Source organism: Armigeres subalbatus, chromosome 3 (genome assembly GCF_024139115.2).
Source record: "Armigeres subalbatus isolate Guangzhou_Male chromosome 3, GZ_Asu_2, whole genome shotgun sequence".
In the NCBI taxonomy this organism is placed as follows: domain Eukaryota; kingdom Metazoa; phylum Arthropoda; class Insecta; order Diptera; family Culicidae; genus Armigeres; species Armigeres subalbatus.
Window position 1 is genome coordinate 401,917,198 of NC_085141.1, and position 21,877 is coordinate 401,939,074.

The following is a 21,877-nucleotide window of genomic DNA, read 5'->3' on the forward strand; positions in this document are numbered from 1 at the left end:
CTCCTCGGCCGTCAACGAAGCCGGCTTGATAACTTCCCACGAACTCATTCACTAATGATGACAGACGATGGAAGATGATCTGAGATATCACTTTGTAGGCGGCATTAAAGATGGTAATTGCTTGAAAGTTCTCACACTACAGCTTATCTTGTAAATGGCGCATATAAGCCCTTTCTTCCGCTCCTCCGGTAGCTGTTTAGTTTCCCAGATTCTGAATAACAGTTTGTGCAGGCAAATGGTCAGCTTTTCCGGGCCCATCTTGATGAGCTTAGCTCCGATACCATTCTTACCAAAGGCTTTATTGGTCTTTAGCTGTTGGGTGGCATCCTCAACTTCCCTCAAGGTGGGGGCTGGTTGGCTTCCATCGTCCGCTGAACTGACGTAGTCATCTCCTCAACTGCCTTGACTTTCACTGCCTGTACTCTCAGCACCATTTAAATGTTCCACGAAGTGCTGCTTCCATCTTTTGATCCACACCACACGTTCGTCCGTCAAGATGGTCCCATCCTTAGTCCGGCACGAAGCCTTTGCGGGATGCGTTGAGCTTCTGATAGAACTTGCGTGTTTCTTGAGAACGGCGCATCTGTTCCATCTCCTCGCACTCCGCTTCTTCCAGGCGGCGTTTCTTCTCCTGAAAAAGGCGGGTTTGCTGTCTCCGCTTCCATCTATAACGTTCCACGTTCTGCCGGGTACATTGCTGCAGTGCGACCGCCCGCGCTACGTCCAGAATCTGTGTGCACTCTTCATCGAACCAATCGTTTCGTCGACTTCATCCCACATACCTGAAGTTGTTCTCCGCTGCTTCGTTAATGGCTGCTTAAACTGTATTCCAGCAGTCCTCAAGAGGGTCCCCATCGAGCTCACCCTCTTCCGGCAACGCTGCTTCGAGATGCTACGCGTATGCAGTCATCAGGTTGCTTCAGTCACTCTAGGTCGTATCGCGGCGGTCGTCGGTACCGAAGATTGTTGATGACGGATAGTTTGGGCGTAGTTTAACCATCACTTCTGACAGTGGTCAGAGTCTATGCGAGCTTCACGATATGTCCTGACGTCGATAATGTCGAAAAAGTGCCGTCCATCAATCAGAACGTGGTCGATTTGTGATTCTGTCTGCAGTGGTGATCTCCAGGTGTACCGATACGGGAGGCTGTGTTGGAAGTAGGTGCTGCGAATGGCCATATTCTTGGAGGCGGCGAAATCAATTAGTCGTAGGCCGTTTTCGTTCGTCAGCCGGTGAGCGCTGAACTTTCCAATAGTCGGTCCAAACTCCTCCTCTTGGCCAACTTGAGCGTTCAAATCTTCAATGATGATTTTGACGTCGTGGCTTGGGCAGCTGTCGTACTCACGTTCCAGCTGGGCTTAGAATAAGTCCTCATCATAATCAGTGCTTCTGGAGTGTGCGTTACACTCAAAATAATTGTCACTTTAATTCCACTATAAAAAGTCATGTAGACTTTAAAATTCGAAACTTTCATCGGCTTTACTGGAATCAAATAAAACTTACTCAAATCATAAGTGCATCTTAATAAGAAATGTAGTGGAATTCATTAGAAAACAAAGAAAATAATATTTATATACTCTTCTAGTGAATTCTACTCAAAATGAATGTATGAAAAATATATGAGTGGGGTTCTCAGAGCGAAAAGTATGTTTATTAACAATCGCTAATAAAACATTTTGCAGAAGCATTATGAGAACGATTTGCAAAAAATATGTTCGAGTGTGAATTAATTTTCTACTCCATTTTTTGAGCTCGTCCGCTTCTAGTGGACGGGATATCAACTACAGGGATACTATAGAAAAAAAAATTATCGAAGTTTCACTTAAATTTTAAGCACATGGCCAAACGAAAATTCACTTAAGTTTTATTATATTTTCTAGTGAATTAAGAATAATGAGTGCCATCACTAATGAATCATTTAACTTTTACAACCGAAACTACATGGAAAATATCTGCATATGTTTTCAAGTAGATTCTAAGTGAAAATTATTTTGAGTGTATGGACGTTGATTATGCTGAAGTTGAATAACCGGCCTTTGATCCTCAAACTGCACATTCTCTCATTGATCGGCCACCACCCGATCACGCGGCTTTGCATATCGCCCATCACTATTAAAGCTGTTCCCAGCTCGTGTCGCAGCTCTGGGAAATGGTATGATTACCTCTAAACGTTCGCACCATTGATCCCTTTCAACAAACCTCCTGCAGCGCTATGCTTGTAACGAGCATGTCCGTTCTTTAAATGTTTATGTATTTCCTTCAGCATAAATTATCCGTATTATTAAATTAGTTTGAACCAGTCTAGTACTGGAAAGTTCACCCACTGCATGAATCTTGCTTCATATTCACGAGTAGCGTCCCACAAGCAATCATTTAAATGAGTTCCTACCCTAGCCAACTCGCACATGCTGTAACCGCCCAAAAAGGGAAAAGTGATAGCAGCAGATATGAAATTTGCGCGCTGCTGCTGTGCATTGACCCCCGGAGGAATGCATTCAGGGGATATTGAACTTATCCCGAATGGGTCCGCTCTCTCAGATCTAGCGAGCCGTTTGATGTAAGCCTTTCGGCGAAGACAAATCCCCCTCCTTTTAACCTTGATCGTTTCGCGAGCGTGGGAATTATTCAACCTTCGGATTTCCGCTCCGGATTTCCCGAAGGTTATGATTGCGAAACTAATTAATAATGCGCACCTTGATCTGAGGAAAAATTGACCTCGATCGATCACTTCGTTCTGGCTAGTGGAAGAGGCAGGAGTGATCGATTTTTAAGTGTCGCGCCGTGATGTGTTGTTAAAGGTTTATATTAGCATGCTTGTCTTTGATTAATTTTAATTAAGTCTTTCCCGTTTAGATTTGTTGAGTGTAACTTGTTGAGTGCAACGTTATATTGCGTAAAGTTATTAGCAGCTTCGTGCGTGTGGTTAAAATTGTGCAGGTAATTAGTTGGTCAAATTTATGTGCAATTTGTGTGTGTGTTAATCGTGTCGTCGTACGACACCACGTGATTTGAACCAGGTTTGTGGCATTCTGCGGAGCCGTACACATCACACCAAAAGTCAACGATCGCTTCTGACCCCACCGTCAGCTACGAGGGTTTTCCCGGAAGTTCGTCAACCGGAAGAGGGTTTGCGAACATTCATCGCGCCCTAGGCAAGGCTAGCAGATACCCGGATTCATCGCGAAATTGCGCCAATCGTCTACAATTCATCGCCGCGACGACCGTACCCGTTCATCGCCGCCGCGTGAAGCCCACAGACCGGAGGGAATCATCTGCGTCAACGTCATCGACGCGAGCTTCAATCAACGGTGCTCATCGAATGAACGACCGATTGATTTTCGATTTCCCTCCACCCCAAGCGTACGCAAAGAAAACCGTAAGTAATCATGCATGATTAGATAAGTCCATGCGCATGGCTCAGTTCCCGCCGCTACCGAAGAACTAACAGTAAGTAGCGTGCCAATCGAAACTTTCACGTGGCTGTCCTTAGTCCCCGCGCTTGCGCTGACAGCCACGCTTCTGAGCACACACACCTAAACCGACCAGGAATGAACACACTGCACGCATAGAACTCAACACACGCTCCGAATGAAGACAGAGGTTAGATAGAGAAAGAGAGAGTAAGGGAAAGCAAACAGTAGGCCTAGGCAGAGAGGAGAATGGAAACATGAAGAGAAATATATGTATGTGAAAATGAATCTGTTCTGAACATTTGTAGTGATATGTTGTTTTGTTAATGCTGGTAGCATAAATGCAGGCGAACCGTCGTTCGTAAAAGTCTATCCCGAATGCAATGCGAGAATAAAGTTGGTTAAAGTTTAGCATGTTAATCGGTCGTTAATTTATTTTTATTATTTATTATATTTTGCTGGGGCGGTTCCCCGAAACAACCACGATAACTCCCTATTCTTTTATAGCAGGATTCGCAGGTTCTTTCAGGTCATCCAGTGATGATAAAAGGGCGTAAGTATTGTTTCGCAATCGCCTAATTCCTGCGCTAGTAAATCGATTTCCCTTCCCCTTTTTCCCTTCATTGTCTTCACCCCCAGTCTTACGTCACCCGACTCGTTCCCTCTCTGAAAACGGGAGTAATTAGACCCATTCCCTGGGGGTCTCAGCGGCCGGGCAGCCCTATATCTGGAAGGTGGTCTCCGAAAGGAGTGGCGCTTAAACCACCTATCTTATTTCCCCGGGAAACGTGCGGGTTGGCGGGTTATATGCTGCCGAATCAACGGTCCTTTAGCACATCAGCGAGTATGCGTGTGCTCCCGATGAGATATTTGCAGTTCCTCGAACCGAGTTTCCAATCGCTAATCCCATTTCGTCGCAGTAGTCTTCGCCGATGGTTCCGGTCCGTACTCTTTTGTTGATTATTCGTTGCGTAAGTTTTTTTAAAGACTGGCTTGCAGGGCCTGACACCAAACCTCCTAAATTTCCGGAGGACCATGGTGCTCAGTTTCACTTAGAGTCTCTCGTAGGAACTCGGGCGATGATCAGCCGCTCCTAAAATTGAAAGCAGACGCTGTTGCGAGCTGCTCCTAACATGGAGAACAGACGCTCAGTTAAATTTGCACCTTCAGATAGGAGCAAACCTCCCCTTCCCTGTCAGCATACGACCATAGTTCGATGGGATCTATTTTATTCCTTCAGGTACGCGAAGGATCAATGGTATGCTTTACCCAGCGTTTGCCGTGCCGTGACATCAGTAGTTCATTTTTGGTTAATCTCAAAATTAAAATATGGATTAATGAGCAGTAAAAGAGGTGACGTTTTTGCTATAATATTTTTCAAAATGTATTGTACTAGATCGATGACCTGCCATAAGTCTGATTGAGCAATCAGATCACTGTATCAATTCATTTTTATTTACTTACAACTTATTTTTCAAGAGGAAGTAGTAAGTGGTAGAATATTTGAAGGCGAACAAACCACGAGCCACTTCACTTCTGCTCTGATTAAGTACTTAATAATTAAATTGCCCTATAAAAGCACTAGTTTGCGTCCAATCCGCAGTTCGCTCACAATGAACAACGTAAAACTACTAACATTATTTGCAGTCGCAATCTGCCGAGCTTTATCGGAACCCGTCTCAGCCACAAATCGCATCGTAAATGGATCAACTGTCGATATAGTGAACTATCCCTATCAGGTGGCAATCATAGCCTGGCCCAATACGGATGAAGAAATCGGTTACGCAGGTGGCACACTGATTGCCGATACTTGGGTACTTTCGGCTGCGCATCTGTTTCGGTACAAAAGTAAGAAGTAAGACCGTAGATAATGACTAACATTGCCAACTTTGCTTCTCAGATCTAAGAGAGCATCTCATACTGGAGTACGGGTGGGTTCATCCGAGGTCAACGAAGGAGGAACCGTTATTGAGGTCGCTGGGTTGTCGTACCACCCGAACTACAATCCAAACAATGTTGACAATGATTACGTATTGCTTCGACTGAAGCAACCCTACAGGATAGATCCAGTTGCCCGGGCGATTCCAATGGTAGATGACGGTGAGGTGACGGCCGATGGGACTGTGTGCACGGCCAGCGGATGGGGTGATACCATGGGAACCGGCAACAACGATACCTTGCAAGCTGTGGAAGTTCCGATTGTCAATCACAGTCAATGCAAGAAGAATTATGCTGCATCGAAGCTGAGCATTACTGACAGTATGCTGTGCGCAGGTTACGATGAAGGAATGCAGGATTCCTGTACGGTGAGTGACCTGGATCGGGGACGGTAGGGCAATGGAGCTGTGAGTTGATAATGTTGATTCTATTTTCCAGGGTGATTCAGGAGGTCCTCTTGTGTGCCAAGGAAAGTTAGTTGGAGTGGTGTCGTGGGGAAGAAAATGTGCTTCAAAGAACTTCTACGGAGTGTACGCTAATGTAGCCAAAGCTCGAGATTGGATCAAGCGAAAAACTGGAGTATAAATTGGATGTGTTTAAGAGGGGAACTGTCCCGCTCTCCATCTCACTGAACATATATTCATCTCATGGCGAAACAAAGAAATACAGCACCAATCTTGTCGCTTCTTTATGTCAACATGCGTGCTCACTGCCGAAAAAATCACAAATATAAGAAACAAATCAAATTGCTTTCCATTGCTTTGTTTTCGATGGGATGCATATCGGAGCCATGAGATGAATTCCAGGAGCAGTTCCTCTATATAAGTTGTATTTAATATTCTCAGTACGATTGCCCACTACTTATGTACATAGTGCAATTATTCCATTTTTCATTTCACTGAAACGAAATTATTTCATGTCTACTTAAAGAAATAAAGCACCTCATTTGTCGGATTTTACTTACATGTGTGCTTTTAATCGTTTAGTTTTTGATATCAGGAATATACAAGCAATAAGATTTAGAACTCCTAAAGCAGAAAAGGTAATAGTACGAAGAACTAGAATAGTACTTCTGAATGGCTTCAATGATTTGATTGAAAAATTCTTGATTCTTGATTCTTGATTACTGCTTTGCAGTTATTTTACATATATGTACTAAATGCCAAGGGTTGATATTTTGATTTATTACACTGTATACGGGAAAAACATAAAGTAAAATTAATCAATGGTGTGGAGCTAAACTAGTATTGTGTGCCTCTCACATGTGTTCATCATTTGTCATTTATTTTATGTCTATGCTAATGTAAAGGGAGTTGAGGATTAGATCAAATACGAAAGGTAAAGTTCAGAATAAACATTCAGATGTTTAGCATCCTGTGAAATAACTATCACTACAACGAACATGAAACTAGCAAACGAAATTTATCACATCCTCTAAATCCAATTGCTCCGTAAACAAAATTTATGATCGTGATTAAATGTAACAAATTTCTTTCAGGAAAGCCGTGACGTCTCTCGACGGTTCTCAAACATCTCGTACGGGTACGTATGCACGTTTGCAAGCGAGACGTGCAGATGATGTGTCGTCGCTGTCATCGTGCTCATCTCCATAAGCTCTCTCCATCCGGCAAACGCCCCAGCAGCACTGATGACGATGTAGCAGCAGTCAGCAGGCGGGTGGGCTTGCTGCCCGACGCGACGTACAAACAAGAACAAGCACAAGGTGACGCATCGTGAAGCGTGCATAATTTTCTTTGCAAACAAAACTCTCAAGAAGCATATCCTTCCGCTTTTCATCCCGACCATGGCATGGATGGTTCACAGTCGGTACATGGAATCTAGCCCAAGGAGGATCAACGTGTGTCGCTCGACCAAGTCGTATGTCTTTTCTTATGGTGGATAGGAGCGAGGATGCAGCCGACACGCCTGGGTTGTAATTGTTTGTAGCTCATTTTTCACGTCTTTGCTAAAACCAACCGATTACAGTTCTCCATTCAGTTATAATGGATTTTGAACTGAGATATTAGTACAGGATATATGGATTTTGTGTTCTCTGGAAGGGACACTATAATGAGTTTACTGTAAGAGAACAACGCCTCTTGTGACATTCCCCAGAGAATGGACCATGGAATGAACATTCTTCTATTGTTTGGCTGCTATTTTCCCTGCCTTTTTCAACAGAAGTAAACAGCGGAAATTCCGTTTGAGTGAACTTTTTCATAGGAAGAGGCTTCTTGGCGAGAAAAAATCTCGCCATCATCGTAGTGTCGATTTTATCCATGTATACATGCATTTGCTTGTTATTTCTGAGCTCTCTTTCTTTCCTATTGTTTGACTTTGGTTGAATTGAAATTTATTTATATTGTGTTATCTGATTTGCAACATAGAATGTAAAAATTTGAGATGATGATTGATCATTTCTGATAAACGCAGAGTTTTAGTTCTTTCTGTGAAATATCTGGGATGTTGTATGTAACTCGATTTCCTTGCAACAGGTTGTATTTGACGAGGAATGCAATATAGTTTTTCATTATTGACAATAACCCGGATAGCCCTTGCATTCTGGAGCTCTATTAAAAGAATAAACGGGAAAAAAGTTCCAGAGATTGCAGCAATGCATTAAAATGAGTGCATAATAGCAATTTTACACAATTCCGAGGAAACAACAAACTGTTTTTGAGCAAATTGGCACCGAATCTTTCTAGTTTTTAAAACATGTCAATAGTTTTAGACAAAGTTCAACTCCCTGGGGCACTTACAAACCGGTAACTACAAGAAGTATTCAATGATTGCCCTTCAAAGTGCGATCATATTAAATATTATTATATATTATTATTATATTTTAAATAAATCATATTAAATTTTGTAGTTTCTCGAACAAACGAAAAAAATCATACATTTCCGAACATTTTATTTTCTCTTTTCTTGAATTGAATTGAATTATCTTTATTTACGAGATTTTCGGCCCTAGGCCGGTTCATCTCGTATATTTTCTTTTCTTATTTTCAGAACATATAAAAATCTAATTTTGGCCAAAAATGTTACATACCTATGCAGTTTCTCAAAAAAAAAAAAACGGTAATGTGAATTGAAAGAGATAATGGAATCTGTCTCCAAAAATACTATTTTGACCTCTCTCATGTGACCGCAAGATGGATTTATCTAGGTTTTCTTCTTCATTATTTTTTCCCTACCTTTATTCCTTTTTATACTTCGTACTTTTCTTTATCTTGTCATTAATATTATTCATACTTTCTTCTTTCACCTTTTCAATTTATTTGATGATGATATTTCCATTGTTGTATTTTTTTTTATTATATGCTAATTGAACGTTCATCGACTTCAAATCCGCATATGATACAATCGATTGAGACCAGCTATGGCAGTTAATGCACGAACACGGATTTCGGGATAAACTGACACGGTTGATCAAAGCGACGATGGATCGGGTGATGTGCGTAGTTCGAGTTTCTGGGGCATTCTCGAGTCCCTTCGAAACGCGCAGAGGGTTACGGCAAGGTGACGGTCTTTCGTGGCTGCTATTAAACATCGCTTTGGAAGGGGTAATACGAAGAGCAGGGATTAACAGGAGTGGTACAATTTTCAATAAGTCCGTCCAGCTATTTGGCTTCGCCGACGACATAGATATTATGGCACGTAACTTTGAGAAGATGGAGGAAGCCTACATCAGAATGAAGAGGGAAGCCAAGCGGATCGGACTAGTCATCAACACGTCGAAGACGAAGTACATGATAGGAAGAGGTTCAAGAGAAGACAATGTGAGCCACCCACCGCGAGTTTGTATCGGTGGTGACGAAATCGAGGTGGTAGAAGAATTTGTGTACTTGGGCTCACTGGTGACTGCCGAAAATGATACCAGCAGAGAAATTCGGAGACGCATAGTGGCTGGAAATCGTACGTACTTTGGACTCCGCAAGACGCTCCGATCGAATAGAGTTCGCCGCCGTACCAAACTGACAATCTACAAAACGCTAATTAGACCGGTAGTCCTCTACGGACACGAGACCTGGACGATGCTCGTGGCGAGAAGGCGAGGTGCGCACCGGGCAAGGTGGATCGATCAGGTGGAACATGATTTGCGGACCCTCCGTAGACTGCGTGGTTGGCGATGTGTAGCCATGGACCGAGCCGAATGGAGAAGACTCTTATATACCGCACAGGCCACTTCGGCCTTAGTCTGAATAAATAATAATAATAATTGAACGTTCCCGGGCTTGCTCAGGGCTGAATTATTTTGTAATTCAAACACACCGCACTCTTAATAATTTTGCAATACGATATGTAGCATACCGTGAGAGACGATTTTCGCAAGCTGTTACGATAAAGAACTGATTCGGTGGGCTATGTGTAAGGACATAAACGGGAACCTTCTAACAAACGAGCGTGAGGTGATCCAAAGCTGGCGGCAGCACTACGAAGAGCACCTGAATGGCAATATGACAGACAACGGTGGCGGTATGGTAATGAACCTAGGAGCACGCGCGCAGGACATGCGACTTCCGGCTCCGAATCTCCAGGAAATCCAGGAGGAGATCGGCCGGCTGAAAAACAACAAAGCACTTGAAGTTGACCAACTACCAGGAGAGCTGTTTAAACACGATGGTGAGCCACTGGCTAGGGTGATTACTGCACTGGCTGATTACCAAGGTTTGGGAGGATGAGGTTCTGCCGCAGGAGTGAATGGAAGGTGTCGTGTGTCCCATCTACAAAAAGGGCGATAAGCTGGATTGTAGTAACTACCGCGCAATCACATTGCTGAACGCCGCCTACAATGTACTCTCCCAAATTTTATGCCGCCGACTAACACCAATTGCAAGAGAGTTCGTGGGGCAGTACCAGGCGGGATTTATGGGTGAACGATCTACCACAGACCAGGTGTTCGCCATACGTCAGGTATTGCAGAAATGCCGCGAATACAACGTACCCACACATCATCTATTTATCGACTTCAAAGCCGCATATGATACAATCGATCGGGACCAGCTATGGCAGCTAATTCACGAACACGTTTTTCTGAATAAACTGACACGGTTGATCAAGGCGACGATGGATCGGGTGATGTGCGTAGTTCGAATTTCAGGGGCATTCTCGAGTCCCTTCGAAACGCGCACTGGGTTATGGCAAGGTGATGGTATTTCATGTCTACTATTCAACATCGCTTTGGAGGGAGTAAAACGAAGGGCAGGAATTGACACGAGTGGTACTATTTTCACGAAGTCCGTCCAGTTATTTGGTTTCGCCGACGACATTGATATCATGGCCCGTAACTTTGAGAGGAGGGAGGAAGCCTACATCAGACTGAAAAACGAAGCTAAACGGATTGGACTAGTCATCAACACGCCGAAGAGGAAGTACATGATAGGAAGAGGCTCAAGAGAGTTTCTATCGGTGGTGACGAAATCGAGGTGGTTGAAGGATTCGCTTACTTGGGCTGGTGACCGCCGATAAAGATACCAGCAGAAAAATTTGGAGACGCATCATGGCAAGAAATCGTACGTCCTTTGGACTCCGCAAAACGCTCCAATCGAATAGAGTCTGCCGCCATACCAAACTGACAATCTACAAAACGCTCATTAGACTGGTAGTTCTCTACGGACACAAGACCTGGACGATGCTCGTGGAGGACCGTTTTCGAACGGAAAGTGCTGCGTATCATCTATGGTGGGGTGCAGATGGTGGACGGTACGTGGAGGAGGCGAATGAACCACGAGTTGCATCAATTGTTGGGAGAACCATCCATCGCTCACACCGCGAAAATCGGAAGACTGAAGTGGGCCGGGCACGTAGCCAGAATGTCGGACAGTAATCCGGTGAAAATGGTTCTGGACAATGATCCGACGGGAACAAGAAGGCGAGGTACAAAGCGGGCAAGGTGGATCGATCAGGTGGAGGACGATTTGCGGACCCTCCGCAGACTGCGTGGTTGGAGAAGTGCAGCCATGGACCGAGCTGAATGGAGAAGACTTTTATGTATTGCACAGGCCACTCCGGCCTTAGTCTGGTATTAAATAATAAATCGGGAGGCAATACTTTATATTAAATTCTTTTAAAAAAAAGTTCCAATTGTTGGGACATCGGTTCTTAAGATGCATTTCAACTAGTTTCACACGTCTGGTGCACAAAAATATGATCTCCTACGTAAAAATGAAAAAATAAACAATTATATTTGGTTTTCACGCAGGGACAGGTTCCGTGTAAATTAAAACCACGTAAATTTTAGTAACCGCACACCGTGTAGATCTCAAAACCAGCAAAACCTTAAGCTCCAACATAGGTTACTGTCTGTTTTAAAGAGCACGTTGATATGCTTTATTATTGTGCATTATGTTACAATCATATATAAGCGTGATTTTTTTTATTACCACTCAGATTTATGAAAAAATATTTTGCAGACTTGGACAGTTATAATGCTGTAATGCCAACCAAGAAGAGAAAGGATACGAATTCTAATTTGAAAGTAGAGTTAGAGGAATATATTTTAGTTGTAGTCAGAATCGATCCAACAAACAATTTAATCTGAATAAGCTAAATTAATGATTTCGTGTGTGTTACTTCTACGTGAAGTTAACGATTTACAATGATATGGAAATGCTAATATCATCTTCCAAACTTGGACGTACATGTTCATGATAGCATTAGAGGCGAAAGTATAGAATTGATAGTTCCGTTAGGAGGAAGCCAAGTTGGTTGCGACGAGTAAGGGTATGCGATAACAAACTTTTTCCTAACGAAACGAAACGAAACGAAATTTAAAATGTCTATGTTGATTCGGATCGAAACGAAACGAAATAAAAATTTCTTTCGATATTTCGAAACGATACGAAATCAAGGTTCATTTAATTCGAAATTTTTTGAAACGAAACGAAATTTTAAATTTTTTTCCCGCGGAATTTTTATTAAATTGTTTTTACATTCTGTACGCAATTCTAATTTCACTTTTTCAAAGTCGAATAACTGTTTTGCAACCAAAACACAATAACAGAAAAGGAAATCTGTGATAAATCGCCACATTCTAGCCGCATATACCATTGGCGATAAGACAATACCCCAACATTTGTGCCGCTTTCAAAGAAATTCATCGTGGAGCGTGTGTTCCCGAATCTGATCAATTTTATATCAGTAAGTATATAAAAATAAAGAAATTGTGGGATTTTTCATATACGAATTAAAATTTCGCTTAAAACCTTAGTTCACTTAAGAATTATGCTAAAGCATACTTCATATTGTTTTGTCAGCGTGGACTAAGTACTGACTTAGTCAAAATTAGAAAATGAAAGCTTAGATTTATTTTTTATTTAGCGGGATACTCAATTATGTATCCACATCTGCCAGGCGTATACGCAGATAGAGAATTGATAATATTAGACCAACATTTGAAAGAGCGTATCAGCCAAAATGTCTTCTTCTTCTTCGTTGGCATTACATCCCCCACTGGGACATTGCCGCCTCGCAGCTTAGTGTTCATTAAGCACTTCCACAGTTATTAACTGCGAGGTTTCTAAGCCAAGTTACCATTTCTGCATTCGTATATCATGAGGCTAACACGATGATACTTTTATGCCCAGGGAAGTCGAGACAATTTCCAATCCGAAAATTGTCTAGACCGGCACCGGGAATCGAACCCAGCCACCCTTAGCATGGTCTTGCTTTGTAGCCGCGCATCTTACCGCACGGCTAAATGCCAAAATGTATTCCTTCTTATTCTTCGTCTACATATATAGCATACATTTGCTCACTAGAAGATTCCTGTGCACCTTTCTAAAATGTACGAAGATATGTATTTCCGATTGAATTTAACAGACCCATAGTCTTATACTTGTGACACATATATGATACCAATATCACTGTACAGCATAAAATCATATGTCTGTCACCCAGAATCACGCTGGTATCTCGATAGCACGATGATTTCCGTACCCTGCCCTTCGACCGTTGTATTGTACGAAACAGAACATAATTTGTTGTTTTGAAATGTCAAATACGCCGTTTGACATATGAAATAAAAACAAACATTTGCAAGCCGACTGAGTAAAATTCGTTTTTCTGCAATGCCGGATGATATTTTTCACAACATTGGCAAAATAGTGATTCGCAAGCCCATTATTTGCTATAACTACGCTCTGAAGATGTCCTCCTATTTGATTTTGCCAGTTCTTGGGTTTTTTCCGGAAAGATCTACCGTCACTTTTGCATGATATTCAATGGTTTGAGTTCTGTATCGTGTGATTTCGAACATTTTGTGCAAGGATCCCATGGGTTTTAATTGGAATGAGGTCTGGGGATTGGGAAGGATGCGGGATCTTTGATTTGCCATTAGTCAGCATCTACTTTTTTAGATGGGAAAAATGTTTTGTACCGTTGTTTTGGACAAATTCAAAATTGGATCTGTAGTGTTTCGACAGGTAGAGTTGTAGAGTTCCTTGTCCGAATAAACCTGTTACAGGATCTATGACCCTATTGAACGGCTCTGGCTTTATCCTTCAAAATGTCCAAATGAATTAAACGATCAGTGCCGTTTGCACTGAAATCACCCAAAATCACTGAATAGAGTGATTAACGTCCGCAGAAATAATTGCCCTGCGGCATATTTGCAAGAACTCGCATATTTCTGCTAAAATACCTATATGAAGAATTGGAAAACTATGACGTTTTCATATCGATGGATGAACGCGACGCGAATTCACAAATTGATAAAAAAATACGGGTAAATATTGTGTAATAAATTATATCAACAAATTGTGATTTCTATACATTTTGATGAAAAATATAGTTCTGGAAAGCGGTAGAATTAATTTCAAAACAAGCTGTCAAATAGATACAACGGTGGAAAGAAAAGATGTGTGTCATCTTGTCACTGTACGCGTACAGCGTGATACGAAAATCATTGTGCGGAAATCATATGTCTGTCGATAGTATTATATACAATCAGCTCGACAAACTGAGCCATTGTCTGTGTGTTCTTGACATATGAGAACAGCTGTTATGGTCAGTATAAGCTGAAAGCAATCTTAAGTAATTTTAATGATCTTTCAACCCGTTCTGAATTTTATTTTTGCAAATTCCATGCGAAGATCTAGAAATGCCCACAAATCTGCAATGTTCCTTACATACAGCGCCGTAGCGTGCGGTTGGCCAGGTTGGCCTCCGCCAAGGGCGCCAGTCTTTAGGGGGCGCCGAAATCAAGGATTACGCTATAAGCAAAAGACAAATTTATTTAGTTTAGGGTTGGTACAATGGTAGAGATATGTCTTATGACAAGTAAGAGATATGTGGAATAATCTAGAGCAAGCCAAAAATATTGCCTTTTTTCCACATCAACATGTTATATGGATTTGTTTTAGTTTTGACTGCTAATCCGATTTCTCAAGGACTTCCGAAACCGGTTACAAGAGGTCAGTAGAAAAAAGAGAAAAACAAAAATATAATATTTAACAAGTTATTTGACAATGGATTTTGATTATCAACATGGTGTGAATTGGATTATTTAAAATTTTAGCTATTACATATTAGGGCCACCGAGGGATTTCCGGAGCCATAATGTTTGATAGCAGTGACTATTCGCGAAATGTAGAATTTATTGAAGCAGTGTAGCATACATTTAAGCATTTTTGGATAGAAATTTCTATTACCCTTATGAAACATATCAGAGAAGAATAAGTCGCATGCAGATCACATGATTAACTCGGCGCGTCCTTGATGTGTCTACGCTTCATCGACTTGTACATGGTTCTATTCACTGCAGCATTACTGACCTCCAGTTTTGGTTTCCCACGCATTGTCTACGTCAGTTGGATCTATTCTACATCTCTAGATCAATGACAAACCTGGGAAAAGCTACACCTCTTTCTCGTTTATGCCAGACTTACAACGAGGGCTACAACGAAGTGGACATTTTTATGGAGCTTTCGCAATTCAAAAGGATTATTCGAAACTAGCAGCTTTGCTAAGCTTTAAAACTTTATTGTATTGTGGTCCGATTATTGAGTAACCCTGTAGGACGCTATACAATATATGAGATAAATCAATAACTTAATTAACTAAAAAAGGACAATTCACACTCAAATTCATAGTAAACCGATTGACAAAATTCAGAAGTGCCTTTTGTTCTTATATCCGGAAGTAGTGGTATGGATTTTTGTGTAATTTATAGTTCAGGTAAATTTCCCGGTTTTTGTTTTTTTTTCATTTCTTCTTATTATAATCAAATGTATATTGGTCCTGAGGTGGACGACAATTCCGACCATTGAACAACCCACTGCATAGTTCAATTTTGTCAACACAAATATGTACAGGAAGGGACTTTAAACTATCGACAGACACAGTCCTGAGTTAAATTTTCCTTGATCCAAACAGATCCTTTGGCGAATTCGCCCACCCACCAATCTACACACCATACAGTTATTTTTGATTTAATTTGTCCTAACTGGGTTCAGTGGTCCAAAGCTACATTGTACTTGATCCAAATAGGTTCAATGGCAACTCCCGGCCACCAACAAACCAACTCCAAAATATGGTTTTCCCTGATTCGACTAGATCCGGTAGAAACTCTGATCTTCAACCATCTCACCCCAGAGTGAAATTTTATTAACTCTGTTAGGTCCAGAAGTGGTTTCAAAACACCGTCAGACCCACTCCAGAATAGGATTTTCCTTGACGCGAATAGGTCCGATAACGATTCCGATAATCGACCGACGCATTTCAGAGCTGGATTTTATTGACCCAACTAGACCCAGCAGTGCGTAGGCTCTGAAAAAAAAACCTTAACAATATTAATGAACATCCCGCACGGCTCTAGAAGGTCGCTTAAATAACTTGTAAAATAATCAAAAAAAAGTATCACCAAATGGAAATAAATCTTAGATGGACATTCTGCAATTCAAATGAACTTCAGGAACAAAAGTTCTTGTTCTCTTCACAGTATTGAATGATGTTTAAAGCATATTTAAACCTTCTAATTTTACTGTCCATGCATTTCAAATTGTCAAATTGTTGTTAAATTTTCCCATTTTTATAATCAAAAGAGGGGCGCCAAATCATGGTTTTGCCAAGGGCGTTAGCAGTCCACGCTACGGCTCTGCTAACATATTGTGCAAATACACCCAACCGGCGGTTGTTAGATTTTCCAACAATTCTGTATAAAAATCTACCAAAACCTGTATAAGAACTGGGCATATGCGAAATTGCTAGAATCTTATACAAATATTGTATAAGAATCTAACAATTTTGTAAGCTTTTCTTACATTTTTTGTATAAAAATCTAACAATTTCGCATATGCCCAGTTATTATACAGGTTTTGAAAGATTCTTATACAGAATTGTTAGAAAATCTAACAACCGCCGGTTGGGTGATAGTCAAAGAAAAGCTTCCCGAACAAAGTCTGAAAACACGATGAGTTGATTTTGACATCAAATTGAAATCATTATTTGTTTTCAAATATGAATCATCATGATTGATTACATATTTTGACCTCATTTTGCTGTAGATTTCTAAATTAAATGCTCTGACATCAATCTGTGTACTTATTTTGTTATCAGAACCAATATCAAATTTAGTTTTCGATTTGCTCTCATCGATAGCAGGAATAGTTTTCGATTTGATGTCACAGTAAGATTTTTCTGCTATACATTTTGTTATTTTAACCGTTAAAATGACCAAAAAGATATCAAATTAAGTAATCATATTCGGCGATTTCACAACATCAAAACGAGTTATCGTTTTGCTCTCAAGCTTTGCTCGGGTTATTGGCTTGATTAACTGTACACATCGTAGTTGCTAATCATGGTTGGCCGAGAAACAGCAAATATGAACAGCTCACCAATTAAATCTCGCTTAACTTTTCAAAAGGTCCTAAGTAACATTTTTTTCATGATTTAATCTGAATACAGTTAAACCTCCATGAGTCGATGTTCTATGACTCGATATCGACTCATGGAAGCAAATTATTCAATACTAAAAAATATTTTCTGGGTTACTGTGATGGTCCCTCCAAAGAGCTTTCCAAGGATTTTCTATTCTACATCTCGATATTTCTATGAGTCGATGGTCCCTTCAATATTGACTCATGGAGGTTTGACTGTAATGCAATCAACGTATTTCATGTTAATCTGTTGATTGCAATACTCAAATTAAATCATGAAAAAAATGTTACTTAGGACCTTTTGAAAAGTTAAGCGAGAAATAATATTCTTGGATTCCACCACTTAATTGTATCCTGACAGATACGTATTTCGACCTCAACAGTAAGGCCGTCTTCAGTGTCTTCAGTGACGGCCTTACTGTTGAGGTCGAAATACGTATCTGTCAGGATACAATTAAGTGGTGGAATTCAATGGGATTGTTTAAACTCGTCTTATGACAGGTGAAAACATTCCACTAAAAAGCTCAAAATAATTTTCTTATCAATATTCTTGGGATACAAAAAAATTATTCTTATTGTATACTTGCTTCGGTGCTTCCAATTCATGACTAATAATGATGCTGGTCACGTGCTTATAGGGGAAGGGGGGGGGGGGGCAATATGCCCTAGCTAAGCAAACACTGCTCTATTGTCTTATTTGTAACGCTATCCATGGGTATTTTTACATTCTGCATCAGTTAAACAAGGTAGCTAGTTGATGCCATTCAAAAATTGTCAAAAATCTCAATCATATTGATAATATTCACATTTCAAAAAAGTGGTGATATTCTGTTGCTGACAAACTCATGAGGCAAAACGCCTTTTAGCTGGCAGCTCCTAGGGAACAAAGTACCACGCGTCGGCGAATCAGCATTCTAGTATGGATAGTCCGTGGAGACGCAAGTACTTTGTAGGTTATTGCCACTAGGGCGTTTTGCCTCGCCAAAATGTTAGATGTTTCTTCAAAATGTGGAAATTTTCGGTTTTCCGACCTTCCCATGCACTATTTTGAAACTTTCTTTGCCTATCCTACATAATTTTAGATCTAGTTTTGTTACGGACATCTTAATGACGGTAAATATGAGGGAAACCACAAAAGGCGTTTTGCATCGGGGGGGGGGGGGGGGGGGGGGGTTTTGGGGTTTAACACTCATTGTTATAAGAGACCAAGGAATGCTGTGCATCTCTGTGAGCGCTACGGGAAAGGAATCGTTGGTTAGTTGAGAAGGTAATTCTTGTGAAACCCCATGGTGAGCGACAAAACATGTATTACGAAGTTATTTTGAAAACAAGAAGACGAAAACTGTGTTTCAAATCAATCCAACGCAAGATCAATGTGTTTCGTTTAATAATCTTCTACAACACGATCGATCCCGCACTAAATAACTTTTTGCTCTTCGATGCGTTGGCGTGATCAACATCAACACGATCGATTGCACACTGGTTAAAAAAATTTCTGCTTCGCGAGGTAGATTTTTTTCACTTCTTCCGGACTAGCTGCCATCCCATGGCCAGCATCCACATGATCGTTTCCGCATTCATATAGAAGAAAACTACATACGAATTTGTCGACTAAGAATGAGGTTATGTAGTAAGTGTTAATAGGAATATTGTATAACCTAAATTTTTGAAAACAACTTTACGATTATGTTCAGCGGCGCAGCCAAAATTTTTGATAATATAAAGTATGGTTTAAGTTTAAATTTGTTTCGAAATTCCGCGGAATTCCGTTAAATTTCGTTAGAAGCTAGTTTTTTCTAGCGAAATTTTTGTAATTTTACGAAACGAAATCAAGAAATCAGATTTCGCCATGCTCAAATTCCGCGAAATTCCGCGGAATTTCGTTTCGAACCACCTGAAACGAAATTTTTCGAAATACCGCATATGCTTAGCGACGAGACGGACGCAATGAGAAAACAGAACTGTGCAATAAAAATCCTATTCGACTAAATGCTGATGTCATATTAGAAATTTGGAGACAGTACTCGTCGATAGCAAATCCTTCCGCACGCGATGGCATATGAGCAAGTCAAACCACCTTCCTTTTGCCAGTGGAGATATATCAGCTTCCACACTGATATTCTTCCCTCCCCCTTCATACGGGAGCTTGGCAGAAGGAAGGTCGTGCGATATGTTTTTTTTTCTTGAGCAAGGGTAAACGGAAATCTGCAACCAGACACCTGAGGAGGTACTCAGGTAGTGTGGGGATGGGTATGTCATGTAACTCTTACCCGACCCACTAAAACCAAAACCCTTTCGCCAGTCCGTACCCCCGGCCCGCAATTAAGCAATACATCAGGGGGGGACTATTGAGAACGCTCACGCCTATGCTAACGCACTTGACGTCAATACACACAACATCGACTTCAAGGGTGGCTACCTCACCACCCGTCGATCGCAAGCTATGATAGTAACCTAGCGGTCCGTATCATAATCTCACGTTGGAGACGAGCACCCCGACAACAACCACCGCGCGTGAACCGCAATGACCTCTATATCTACATACTGAGGTCCCCGCAGCCCACCCGCGACATGTTGGTTGTCGGGGTGAGCAAAGTGTTCACTGCATCACAGGTGCCCTTACTGCACACGTTGGTTTTGTTCAAGACGCCACCACCGCTGCAGTTTCGACATAATCTGTTGAGATGCTGTGTTCACCGCATTCCATATAGCTTCCTCCCGGCACATCCTCTCGACGAGGTTGTCCGGGGTTGTATCCATACCACTAATAAGCAGCATGGCATTGCGTTCTATCTCGAATCGCGGGCATGCGAACATCACATGCTCTGCCGATTCTACCTCACCTACACATTCAGGACACTCCGCAGAATCTGCGAAGCCAAACCTGTGTAGGAATTTCTTAAAGCAGCCATGTGCAGACAACACCTGTGTTAGGTGGAAGTTGACTTGACCATGCTTCCTATCAACCCAGTTGGACACATCTGGAATCAGTCTGTGGGTCCAACGACCTTTGACTGCGGTGTCCCATGCTCTTTGCCATTTAAGCAACGAAGCTGCTCTCTTGACACGTCGCACTTGCACCGAGTCCCTTTCGTTGAAGCACTCCACATCCTCCTCTAAGAGTGTGTCGATCGGCATCATTCCAGCTATAACGCACACCGCCTCATATGATATGGTGCGATATGCGCTCGCGACACGTAAGCACATCAGCCGGTGTACTCTGATCAATTTCTTTACATTGTACTCGGCTTTTAGTGCTACGGCCCATGCCGGCACGCCATAACGGATGATAGACAATGCTACGCCAGCTATCAGCCTACGCACTTGACTATGCACCGCCGATCTGTTGGACATCATTCGTGATAAAGATTTTATCGCCAATGAAGCCCGCTGACATGCATAATCGACGTGGCTCGTAAAATTGAGCTTATCATCGATCATCACGCCCAGATGCTTGAGAGACCTCACGGAGTTAACTGTGCAGGTCCCTACTCTTATCCTCGCCTGTTGCAGTCCATGACGGTTATGCACTACCACGACATCCGTCTTGTGATGTGCAAGGGACAACCGCCTCGAGTTGAGCCATTCCTCCACTCTGCCAATCGCGTATGAAGCCTTCAGTTCGACTTCGTCGAGAGTGTCACCTGCTACTTCTAGCATTACGTCATCCGCGAAGCCTTCTATCTTCACTCCGGCCGGAAGACTTAGGCGTAATACTCCATCGTACATAATATTCCACAGAACCGGTCCGAAGATCGATCCCTGTGGAACACCCGCGGACACTACGATCGACTTTTGACCGGCATCAGTGTCGTATAACAGCACCCTATTCTGAAAATAGCTTTTCAGTATCCTGCACAGGTAATCCGGAACTCTCAATCGGTGCAGGGAGTCAGCAATTGCTGCCCAGCTAGCATTGTTGAACGCGTTTTTTACATCGAGTGTAATCAACGCGCAGTACCTAATACCTCTTCTGTTTAGACCTCTCGCTATCGGCCCTTACGGAAGCCATACTGGTTGCTAGATAAGCCACCAGCACACTCTGTATAGGCCGACAATCTATTCAGAATGACCCTCTCTAGCAGCTTTCCAGCTGTGTCGAGTAGACAAATTGGTCTGTATGCCGAAGGATGTCCCGGCTGTTTGCCAGGCTTCGGTAATAGCACCAATTTCTGCCGTTTCCATCGATCTGGGAAGTTTCCTTCATCCATGCATCTCTGGAGGCAGCTCCTGAACATATCTGGATTGGCAAGAATGGCGTGTTTAAGGGCCAGGTTTGGAATACCATCCGGGCCTGGCGCCTTATTGAGCTTAAGTTTTCTTGCGGCTACGATAAGCTCTTCGTTAGTCACTAGCGGTGCCACGTCAACTGACTCGTACGGTGTAGCGGGCCAGTTCGATGATTCATGCCTCGGAAACAACCCGTCAACTATTTTGGCCAACATCCCCGGAGATTTCTCAGGTGGCGTGGTATTGGTCCTAGCCATCACCGTCCTGTATGCATCTCCCCATGGATTGTCGTTTGCCATCCTGCACAGCCGCTCGAAGCAGGCTCTCTTACTACATTTGATCTCGTAGTTCAGAGCTCTGCTCGCTGTCTGGAACACCCTGCGTCTCTCGACCTTTTCAGCGTCTGTTCTGGCACGTCG

The 21,877-nt window shown here is 42.1% G+C and overlaps 1 protein-coding gene and 1 long non-coding RNA gene across 2 annotated transcripts; both read left to right on the forward strand.

Annotated features, from left to right (window-relative positions):
- Positions 1-2,705: 2,705 nt before the first annotated feature.
- On the forward strand, positions 2,706-3,248 carry LOC134224074 (uncharacterized). The gene is made up of 3 exons (XR_009982835.1): positions 2,706-2,799; positions 2,855-2,938; positions 3,019-3,248. It is a non-coding gene; the product is annotated as an uncharacterized LOC134224074 (long non-coding RNA).
- A 1,768-nt stretch (positions 3,249-5,016) lies between these two features.
- On the forward strand, positions 5,017-6,721 carry LOC134224075 (trypsin-3-like). The gene is made up of 3 exons (XM_062703309.1): positions 5,017-5,251; positions 5,312-5,717; positions 5,788-6,721. The coding sequence occupies exons 1-3, from the start codon at positions 5,025-5,027 to the stop codon at positions 5,932-5,934; spliced, it is 780 nt and encodes a 259-aa protein (XP_062559293.1). The 5' UTR covers positions 5,017-5,024; the 3' UTR covers positions 5,935-6,721.
- Positions 6,722-21,877: the final 15,156 nt, after the last annotated feature.